The sequence below is a fragment of the Nelumbo nucifera genome, chromosome 7 (genome assembly GCF_055504915.1).
Source record: "Nelumbo nucifera cultivar China Antique chromosome 7, China Antique-T2T, whole genome shotgun sequence".
Taxonomy (NCBI): Eukaryota; Viridiplantae; Streptophyta; class Magnoliopsida; order Proteales; family Nelumbonaceae; genus Nelumbo; species Nelumbo nucifera.
The window spans coordinates 50,354,359-50,366,480 of NC_142655.1; the positions used below are offsets into that span (position 1 = coordinate 50,354,359).

Here is a 12,122-nt window from a genome sequence, read left to right on the forward strand (position 1 = left end):
GAAGAAAGTGCGTGAATGTGCCCGGCTGAAAACATTAAACTTAGTGCTGGTTGGGAGTTAATCCAATAAAGTTTTTAGTGTCTCCACTATTAGGATTATAGTTTTTCTTTTCTTGATTCAAGACCAGTTGGTAGACCTTAAACCCTCAAGAAAACCTATTAATTCTTCCCTTTAGCCAAACTCCTTTTTGCATCAGTCTAGTCATACCATTAGGGACAATGGCATTTAAGATGAGGGGTAAGGAAAGAGAGAGAAACAAATTTTTGAAAAAATTGAGAAGCTAAGCCTTTAATATGTAGAATTAAAATTTCAGTGAAAAATTTAAAATTTTTTCCACTAAAAGAGGTTCCCAAATAGAAAAACTTGAGGAAACTGATAAAAGAATATTGAATTTTGTAGAAATTGGTAGCAAGTGATAAGAGTAAAAATTGGTCTTATTCGAATATTGTTGAAACTGTTTAGAAATTGGAATATACTCCAAAGTTTGCCCCTACCAAGATAAGAAGAGAAAGATGGAGAAATTAGACAAGAATTCTTCAAATTGTTAGAAACAGTGGATTGCCTTGAACAATGTTGCAAATAAAAAAAAAAGAAGAGAATAAAATGTCAATAGACACCCTAGACTTAGTAATCGGGTCTCTTCACCTAAGTTAAGTGTCGAGATTCACATCAAACGGAAAGGGGAATGCCAAAGACACTAACCTAACACTTAGTAATTAGGTCTCTTCACCTAAGTCAAGTGTCGAGATTCACGTCAAATGGTGGAAGGAAACAATAAAAATAAGTGTGCATATCAAGTTCAGGGGTAGAAATCCACTATCAGAAATGATAAGAAGAATACTTGTCTGATTTTAAAATCAATCTCAGCTTATCAAGACAGTCTGCAAATGGAAGGGTATATATAGACTTTTAAGCCAAGTTTCTGTAATGTAATATTCAAAACAAGACGGTTTTACCCCTTAAGCACAATATCGATCTATACAATGTTTGAGAATTCTGGAATCAGGATGCTTGACTAATTCTGTCAGGGATGATCTTGAGGTGGAAAGGATCTCTATGCTCAGTGTAATCTTAAGGCTGCATTGCTAAGGAACTAGCAATAGTTAAGTTAGGGAGGTGATACCTCTGCATTTTGATGCCCTAAGGGCATCATTTCAAGGGTATTATTAGCCTTAGAATAGTCAAATTGTGTCATTTTCCTAGCTAATTTCAATGTTGTGACCTCTGAAGTTCTCTATGCAAATTCTATGAAAAACTGGGGAAGCTTCATGGCTGAAATGCATGTTTGGGAAACTAGTATGAAGTCCAGTTGATAGAGGGGTGTTTTGTGAAAAATTGAGCGCAGGAAGACGCCTCCTATCTGCTAAACCCAGATTGGCACCCCTCCTACTATATTAGCATGCTCCTCCCTCCTTAGCAAACCCTAGGGTGACTGTTAGCCCATTCTTTTCATCCTTAGAAAATCCTAACCACCCCTAGCTGTTTAATCTCCACCCTCCACCTCTTCTAATCTCCACCATTCATTCTAGGGCACTCTCTTTGTAGCTTTTAAACCCTAGGGCACCACCTAACTTCTAATCCTCACCACTCAACCCCTAATCCTTAGATCTCAGCTCTCCATTCCATTTTCTTTCTCAGCCATCCACTCTAGTCCCGAAGGCAAATGGGCTCAGGGTTTGAATGGTCTAGTCCCTAAGGCCCCTAGCATTTCTACTGTAATGACCATTGGGTCATTCCATCTCAATATGTGCATCCACACTTGGCTGAAACACACAATAGTATTGATATTATGCAATTGACACGCTCACACCTATTGGTCATGTCCGCTCGCGTCCATAGGAAAATGGGCCTAGGGTTTGTATGGTCTACTACCTGAGGCCTCCAGCATTTACACTATAATGACCATTAGGTCATTCTACTTTAGTATATGCGTCCACACTTGGTTGAAACACACAATAGTATTGATCTCATGCAAATGACACATCCACACCTATCGGCTGCGTCCACTCATGTCCAGAGGTAAATTGGCCTAGGGTTCAGATGGTCTAGTCACTAACACCTCCAGCAGCTACACTATAAGGACCATTGGGTCATTCCATCTCAATATATGCATAAAATAATCCACCATATTTGGAATACACTAGCATGAAACACAACGGTATTGATCTCGTGCAAATGACAAGTCCACACCCATCAGCTACGTCCGCCCGCATCGAGAGGAAAATGAGCTTTGTGTTCGGGTGGTCCGGTCCTTAAGGCCCCTGGGTCAATCCATCTCATTATGTGCATCCACACTACGTTGAATCACATAACAATACTGATCCCATCCAAACCATATGTCCACACCTATCGATTGCGTCCGCACACATCCAAAGGCAAATGGACCCAGAGTTTGGAAGGTCCGGTCCTTGAGGCCCTCGACACATGCACTATAAAGACCATAAGGCCATTCCATGTCATTATGTAGATCCACACTAGGCTGAAACACACATCAGTATTGATCCCATGCAAATCACATGTCCACACCTATTGGTCTCGTCCACTTACATCCGAAAGCAAAGCGACTTGGGTTTGGGTGGTCTGGCCTAGGTCATAAAAACCATGAAAAAACTACACAGAGAACATATGGATATTTATGTAAAACTCCACCTTACTCATGTAAAAACGAGACTGAAGTCAATAGTTCTATAATTGGTGGGTGTTGAATCCAACAAAAACAAAAGTCCTGCTCGAATTAGATACTTTTGTATATAGCAATGAGAAAGGTCATCTCCATAGGGATTGGGTTAATTTATTTCCATTAAAGTTAGTAAAACGAAATAGGGGGTTGTTGTAAGGAAAAGAAATTCAAACAAAATAAAAATTAAATCAATAGGAGGCAACTTCTGGTTAAAGGAATAGGTTCAACTTTGATTCATGCAATTGATCACCGATGCAAGGATAAATTCATATCTTAATGAGTAAATTGGTTATAGCCATTAATAAGCTCTAATAGCCAATCTCTCCTTGATATTTCGGTAATCAAAACAAGTTCTTTGATTGCTTCTCTTATTAATAGACAGCCCTAAACAAACTCTTAGTATTTAATCTATTAATAGCATTAAGAATTAGAGAGACCCAATTTTAATCAACAAACACACAAGCTCAGTTCATTTAAATTAAATCATATATTTTCATAACATAAATTGAAAACTTGTCCATAATCGATTTATGATATTTGCCACAAATATTAAATCTAACAAACATATACGAATTTCATGATCTAATTGGCAATAAGATATTTCATCAATTGAGCAACGAATCTTTTTTGCTCAATCAATAAAAGTAATCTACACATGAAATCACAGAAAATATATAAATACTCAAGAAATAATGAATTAACTAAATAAATTAGATCTCACAATTGTTTGTAGAATCAAAGCCTCCTTAACCTTCAACCAGAAATAAGAATTTAGTTGCTCTTCATGGAGAGAACGCAGCTTCCAAACGAAGAGGATGTATTCTCCTTCCTTGATATTGTTCTTGCTAGTCTACCCCCCTTTATATAGCCCTAGAGGAACTGTTTCTAGCACCTCTTAGGAGTTCTTCCTCAAATAGAAGTCCAACTTCATTAAGGGATAATGCTCATTCCGGATCTAATCTATTCTTATCTCTAAATAGGAATAGGAATTCTAATTAAGATGGACTTCGACTCTTTTTAGAAGTACAGCATGAAATAAACTCTACTAAATTCTGGTGATTCATGCCTCCAACTCAGCCGAATTCCACTAGGATTGATGGAGTGGGCTCACATGTTGCATGCTCAAGTCTCCTACTGAAATCGTGCTTGTCTCCTTTCAAAGTGTTGGAATTGTGCTACAAGCTCCTTTCAGCTTTATTTTCCAATTTGTGCTTTTTTAAAATAAAACACAATTAAACCCATTAACTAAGTGTAACTTATTAATTAAATAAGAAATAAAAATACAAATAATATGAAAATTACGCACTCTATCAATAATCTTGTTTGTTATTCAACAATACAAATTGACATCACTATGAAGTAAACACTATTTCTAAGTGCACACATTCTCTAATATAGTCTCTACTCGATATAACCCAAAATCTAAACCAAAAAGAAAGGTAGTGGTGGCACAAGACTAACGCTTAGACAATATAAACAACCATTTTTGTCAATATAAAATTTGTGTATCACTTAATGCTAAATGAATATCTAATCACAAAGAAAGAGTTAATACACAATTTTGTTTTTAAGTTATAAACAAATTTTAGCATTGTTTTACAAAGGGGATAATTACTGTCAATTTCAGTTTCATTATGAAAACACATGTTTCATTTTATTTTAGATGTAAAATCTTTTTTCTAACGGGAAAAGCTTTTGTGCTAATATGTTTTCACTGCTAAATAAGATATGCTTTTGTTCTTTATGCTAAATCTTCTTTTTGGTAAGAGAAGGTAGCTTGACAACTGGTATGTTAGATGTATTAATATATGCATAGTAGTACAATATAAGATTAAGCAATTCTTAATTCAGCTTTCTAAATATTTCAAATTTACATATAAACGAAATAAAAATATTCAGTACATACGGTAATCAAATAATCATATCTTAATAAAAGTTGCATAACCAAACCTAGGAATTATTATCAGTAATGCTATTTTTGACCTTAGAATGAATGGTGTTTTCAATTGTTACAAGAAAATAGGATGCATATGAGGTGCTCCAGCCAACAAGAGTGAAAATAAAATTTATAACCACCAATAAGAAATCTTTGCACAATATTTTTCATTGTCATTCAAAAACAGTGTTCTAAAAGGTGTGAGCTTTTGAGATTGGAAATGGTGCTTTCTATGAAGAGGGTAAATGGATGGAGGAATTCATAAAAGAAGGCACGGGAGGGACGACGGAAGTACAGCCACATGACATCCAAGAAAGTAATCTGCAGAGACTTTTGCTCGATTGAAGTTACAAGTGGGAGAGACCAGGTATTTCTCCAACGCCTTGATGGACTGGATGACAGTCATGAGAGATAGAGTTGTAGCTTGCTAGTGTCAATATTTTTCCAGTTTACAGATGAAAGATGGAGAGAATGATAGAGGAGGAAGAAAACTATTCATAGAAGGGTTAGAATGTTACCTTCTCTTGCTCGAACAAACAGAGGTCGTTGTTGCTTGCTGCCCAAAAATTTCCCCTTCTCAAGCACAACGTGATCTTTCCTGTTCTCACACGAAGAAAAAAAGTTTGTGAAGAAAAAAATCCAACACTGATTCTCTTTCCCCTTCTCAACAAACATATGTCATCGTTGCTTGTTGCCCCAAAATCAGTGTTGAATCTCACAACACTGATTCTCCTCTGCAATATATCTTTCTCGTGAAGAAAAAAGCTTGTCTTCTTCAAAATTTCTCTACAAAGAAAGAGAAACTTCTATCCTCTTCAAAATATTTTTGATTAAATTTATTTAAATGAACATTGGGGTCAATACTATCATTTTTCACATTCATCTAATGGAAGATTTATTAAATCCATTGCAAATTATAAATGGTGTTTTAGTAAAATGCTAACTATATGGGGTATTTTAGTAAATAACCCTTTCTATTATTTAACTTTGGCTTAATAAGTCCTGTGCATCGCATGGGCACTCGCTAGTATATATATATATATATATAGCAAGACAGTCATGTCACCATGCCTCTCCCTGCTCTAAACCTCCTTCCTAATTTCCTGTTTTTTGTTGAATTTTTTAATTTTTTAATTCCACATAATTACCCATTAAACTAATAAGGAAATAATATAAGCTTTTCTAATGTTTAGCCAAGTGGCACCACTTTCCCTTACTTTCTCCTAAACTGTCTCTAATTCCTATTTAGCTCCCAAATTATCTCTAACTCCTATTTATCTCTGCAATTATCTATAATTTAGTAGAGAAATTTCTTCCCTAAACTATCTATAATTCCTATTTATCCTCTCCCCCACTTTTTTTATCTACATCTATCTAAAGAATGTGTTAATTAAAAAAAAGTAATAATTATTTAAATATTATAAGAAATTATATACTAATTTTAAAATATTTATTCAAAACATAAAAAATAATTTTAATAGATTTAATAATATTCATATTATTAATAATTATGTATTTTTACAAAATTCATAATGAAATTATGTAGTAGTAATATAAATATAATTTTACGAATTATTCAGTTCAAAAATAGTTAAATAATTATATAACAAAATATTCAATATTACATAATAACATTAAAATAAATAAAATTCAAACTAATGAAAATTTTAAAATATTTTAAATATTACTGAAATATTTAAAATTATTTAATTTTAAATAATTAAAATAATAAAATTATGTAGCAAAATTTAAAAAACTTCTTAAAAGTAGAAATTATAATTTTATGGATTATTAAATTCAACAAATAGTTAATATTTTAAAATTTTACATAACAATATAATTTAAATAACTAAATAATATTGTAAATAACTAACTTCACTTATATTAGTTAATAATTATAGAAAATAAATTTCAAAAAAATAATACTAATTAGAAAATTAAATGTATAGATTAATTATATATTTATGTGTATACTAAAATTAATATTTATTTTATTTTTAGTAAGTATTTATTGTATATTATATATATATATGTTTTCAGTAATTATTTATAAATCTATGTTTGTGTTGTTGTTTAAAATTAAATTGTCAATAATTATTATGTTTTCAATAATTATTTGTTTTAACTAATAATATATTTTTTATAATTTATTGATTAATATTTATTTAAGATTAAAATATTATTTTTGATTACACTATTTATTGACTAATTTAATATATTTTCAGTATTTATTGTATTTTTGTAACTATTATGTTTTTATTAGATATCTACTGTATACTCATTATAAATTTATTTTCAACAATTGTGTAGTTTTGCTATAAATTTTTAACAATTTTTGGAGATCAAACTATTATTACTTTTTAAAGATTATTAGACTATTAATTTAGTTGAAATTAGGAGTGTTCAAGAATTGGTTCAATTTGGTTGTAGGCTGTTTCGCCAACCAAATCGACATTGTTAGGTTAGGAGTTTGTCACCTAAAACCGATTGACCATTTTTGAAAACCCACCAAATCGGGTTGTATTAGTTTGGGTCTATTTTTAGTTTGGTTTGTATATTCAAAACATTTAAACTTAAGAATTAAATTTAAATTTAATAAATTACAGTGGTATTATTAAAATATAAATTTATGATATAAAATATTTTAGGGTAAGAAATATGAGAATTTTCCCACTTTCCCATATTAAAAAAATATATTTAAAATACAAAATTCTAATATATCTATGGTTGGGTTGGTTTAGAAATGGGCAAATTGAAACTTACCTAACTTGGTCAATTTTGGAAAATTTTTAAACCAAAGTCGATAGGAAATACTAGAAAACCGATCAGCTTGGGTCAAGTTCGATTAGATTGATTGTAAAAGAAGTTAAAGTATAAAGAAATTATATACTCTTATGTATTTCTGCTGTTTAACTTTCACTTAACAAAGTTCCCATGAGTTCCTCGTAATAAATAGATATAGATGAAAAGTGGATAGAGGATAAATAGAAATTAGAGATAATTTAGAAAATAAACTCTATACTAAATTAATATTTTAGATGACTTAAAAGATAAAAAAAAATAGAGATAAATAAAAATAATTAAAGATAATTAAAAGAATATGGGATTACTATAATAGAAGATAATGTGAGAAATTTTAAGGAGGTTGGGATGTGCTGTGGGGGCAGATGTGAATTCAATTTTAGTAGCAAGGTGGCTTAGACTTTTGAGTAGAATGACACGTGGACTAATTTGCTTTATATTTATAAAATCTACAAATAAAAATACGCAAACCATTTTTTTTTATTTCTTTAGGATTGAGGTTTTATGTATTTATCTATGTTATTTATTATTTATGATATGCATATGGTTTTTGTTGACTGGTTGGTTGGGCTTACACTATGGAATAATGTGCCAAGTGGAGAATCCCGTGGATTGAACAGTAAAGAGCGCCACCTTTGTTGACTGGAAGGTTGGGCTTAGACTTTTGTATTTATATACATTGGTTGAGGTTGTTGCATTTGAAATTGAATTTACAGACCTCTAGGAGATTACAACGAAGATAAAGTCATCTGTAATTGCATGATAATCGGGATGAGAACGATTTAGAGTCTTGTACCGATTGGACTCTATTATCTGTTACCTTGGTCCCAACAGATGATTAATCAAACTTAGTTGGTTTCTAAAACTCTGAGAAGAGAGCAACAATATGTTGGAGTACTCATAGTACGTATTAAGATCGAACTCCAACTCCTAGAATGACTCCAACTGCATGAGGAGATACCATATGAATAATAAGAGCCAAACTGACCTCTTAATAAACAGGTTAATTACAGTGGGTAAGAAGCAAGAATTCAAGAACGACCAGAGGGCGGTTCCACAGTCAAAGCCATGAGAGCTACCTACCTAGAGGCCCTAACGAGAGGGATTAAAGCAGATGATAAAGGAAGCGAGACAAATGTTCATCATCTTCCCCCAGAAATCATATGGGAGATCTTATCGAGGCTTCCCATCGAGTCCATCATCAGATGCAAGCTCATTTGTAAAGGCTGGTGCAGGTTAATACTGGATCCTCATTTCATCGAGTTGCAACTGAGACAAGCAAACATCAGACCGAGGCGCATCCTCCTATCCAACGCGTGTGCCGTTCAAGATGGCATATTTTTGTTAGATCAAGAAAAAACTAAATGGAGAATGAGGTCGCTTCCGGTGGATTTTATAGAAGAGGACATGCATTGTTATGAGTTCAAGATCATCGGTTCTTGTAATGGCTTGCTTTCAATCTGTCCATTTTACTTAACATGTATATTATACATTTATAACCCAATTACAAAAGAATGTGTGTTATTGCCTGATCCAAAGCCCCCGGAGATAATTTTTGAAATTGGTTTTGGTGTCGATTCCACTGGAAAGAAGTATAAATATGACACAGCACATATATCAGTTCAAGAATGAGATCATTACTCTCGGTGAAAACTCGTGGAGAGAATTAGAAACCTCTCCTAATGATATTGGAGATAGTTGTTGGAAGGAAAAGATATTGTTCTTGAATGGATCTTTCCATTGGATATAACTTTTCTATCACTGTGTTTGATACCTCACTCTTTACCATTACCAAGTTCTCAACGAAGAATGGATTTAATGGAGATAGGAGGTTGTCTGGCATTGGTTGCTTTTGAAGGGTGTGAGTTTCGCATATGGCTCATTGTGTGTGATGGAGGTGTGCAGTGCCAATACATTTTCAACCTCCCAGAAATATGGGTTCAAAGATTTTCAAACGACTACTTTTGGATGGGTTAGTTAACCAATGGGTTGTTTCTAATAAAAGTAGAATACTTTTATGGTGAGGATGATTCGGACGGTAGCCTTCTTCTACTCTACTCTCCAACTACCAAGACGTATGGCGTCATCCAAGGATTGAAAACTTTTCTGACAACAATGCATCAGATAGATATTTTTTGTGCCAACTCTAGTTTCTCCCAAGACTATTGTTGGTGATAATTATTTTGAGGCCAACTCTAGACTCTCCCAATCGTGTTGTAGTCATAATTAGTCTCGAAAAGAAAATTTTTATTTTGTTCTAGAATTGGTTCGCTTGTGTTTCTTTTTCCTTTGATGATAAGCATTATTATCATACAAAAGAGTTATTTTCATCTGAAAATTGGATGAATTTTGTGGAAGTAAATAATTAAGGACAATTAGATTGGGCGGATCTAATTTGGGGATAAGGAAAAAAATCAAACTTGGGACATTTTGGAGAAATTCTCCAACGTGACTTTTTTTGACAATTTTAAAAACAATTCAAAACCATCAAGCATGAAAACAGTGTTTCTTAGATAATAACATAAAATATCAAGTTATTCGTTGTGTATAAACCCAAAAACATGTTCATGATTTTTTTGTTTCAAAAATATTTATTTTTTTGTTGAATTAATATTATATTTTGTAAATTATATAATATTTGTATATAAATTCCAATCAAATAGATGTTAGATTTTCTTTTCCCTTTTCTTTATTTTAAATGGGTTTATGCCTAATTCAACCCATTATTGATTATATTATTGTGTATAAGCTCACCCAACTATTCATGTTTCCTTGGGCCAAAGCCCATTATTGCTTTTTTCTCTGTTTTTTTTTATGTATAAAACCAATATTAGGATGACACTGTTGAACTCCATAGACCATATAATTGTTTGAGTTCAGTGGTGCCACGAAGGAGAAGAGACAAGGTAGCTCTGTCACACCGTTTCATGTTTGAACTTTGAACATTGAATTTTTCTTTCTTTTTTTTTTGGTGTTAAAAAACATAGTTTTCATAGTTTCAAAAACATGATTGTTTTTAGAAACAAAACCATCTTACTTTCACTTCGTAAAATATAAAGAAATAAATTATGTATATTTTATTGGTAGATTTGAAACTATTGGAGAAAATCAATTCTTTTGTTGTTATATTGGAGCAAGGTTCAAAGTTTTGATACACTCCAATATAATTGAAGGGATGAACGATACGAGTCTGAATCTCCTGCCCACAAAATCGGACTGATCCATTTGCATCCCTACAAAAGGCCAAAACTAAACAAAAAGAATACAATCATTTAACACGTATCCAGGGGATACCCATTTTATCTTCTCGTATACACGATTACCTTCTCAGCTTCTCTAAGGCCTAAGGGTGTGGGTGATCCTTCTCAGCTTCTCTAAGGCCTAAGTCTTATGGCACTTGCACAGTAATGACCATTGGGTCATTCCATATCGGTATGTGCATCAACACATGGTTGAAACACACAACATTACTGATCTCATGCTAATGAAACGTTCACACCTATCTGCCTTTTTCGCCTGCGTTCATAGGCAAATGTAGAGGTGTAAAGTGGGTCGTGCCAGGCCAGCATGGCATGGCCTATGAGAGGCCCTCCCTAAAGGCAGGCTATGTTGTGTTGGTTCATGGGCCGCCATGGGCCATGCCATCCTCTCTAATGGAAATTTTGGGGGTCGCCTCGGCACAGTCCACAGCCTAGGCCTAAATGGGCTCATGCTGTGCCATGCCAGCATGAGGGCCTAGGCCAGGCCGGGTTGCAGGCCGTGTCATGGTCTTAGACCATGCCGAGCTGGCCCACATGGTGGGCCTTGGGCTTAGGCCGAACCTGCAATGTTTTTTTTTATTTTATTTTTTTGAACATTTTGATTTCTTTTCTAAGTAAAATTGTAAAACTAAAATATTTAGCTTTCCTATGAACTTTGGGAATTAAGAACTATTTAAAAAATTAAGAAATGAGAAATCTAAGTTATTTGATACGTAAATGAAAAAAGATACTTAACCAAATTGAAATAAGAATGATGGAATAACAAATTGGAAGAAAAATATGAATTTTATTTCATTTAAATTTGAATTGTACAAATTAGTGAATTACAAATACAATTATTGGATCATTCCATACTTGGATTAATGAAATATAAAAATGGAATAAATTAATAAAATATAAAAAATACAATATGGTTACAAATTGAAAATACAAAATTACATTGTTAAAAAATAGAAAAATATATCAAATAAATTAAATAAAATTTAAAACTTTTACAATAAATTGAAAGAAAATGAAAAATTATACAAGTAGTCAAATTCATGAATCATCATTCATGACTTTCATCATCTGCTTCGGGTGAAATGTTTAGTGTTGTATCATGCTCTCCCTTATCTTGTAATCTATCCTCTACATCTAACCAATCCTTGAAGCAAATGCACATCTTTATGCTCTCATCATTCATTCAGCTTCTTTTGTCATCCAACACCCTGGTACCTACACTAAAATAAGACTCCAATGGAACTATAGACACTAGAGGGGTTAGTAGATCACGTGCCATGGCGACGAGAACTAGATAATTTTTTGAGTGTTCACTTTGTAGGTTAAAATATCAAAATTATTTGACAATTCACCTAAATTAGAAAAATTTGCTTGCAAATAAAAATTAAGTTCAGTAAATGAACTTATTGTAGAACTAGCAGATTTTTGTCTTCTACTTATTAAA

General features: G+C 32.8%; 1 protein-coding gene across 1 annotated transcript; it reads left to right on the forward strand.

Moving 5' to 3' along the window:
* The first annotated feature begins 8,156 nt into the window (after positions 1-8,156).
* On the forward strand, positions 8,157-9,168 carry LOC148790473 (F-box protein At3g07870-like). Its single transcript, XM_088892311.1, has 2 exons — positions 8,157-8,938; positions 9,009-9,168. Exons 1-2 carry the CDS (start codon positions 8,487-8,489, stop codon positions 9,166-9,168), a joined length of 612 nt encoding a protein of 203 aa, XP_088748437.1. The 5' UTR covers positions 8,157-8,486.
* The last annotated feature ends 2,954 nt before the right edge of the window (positions 9,169-12,122 follow it).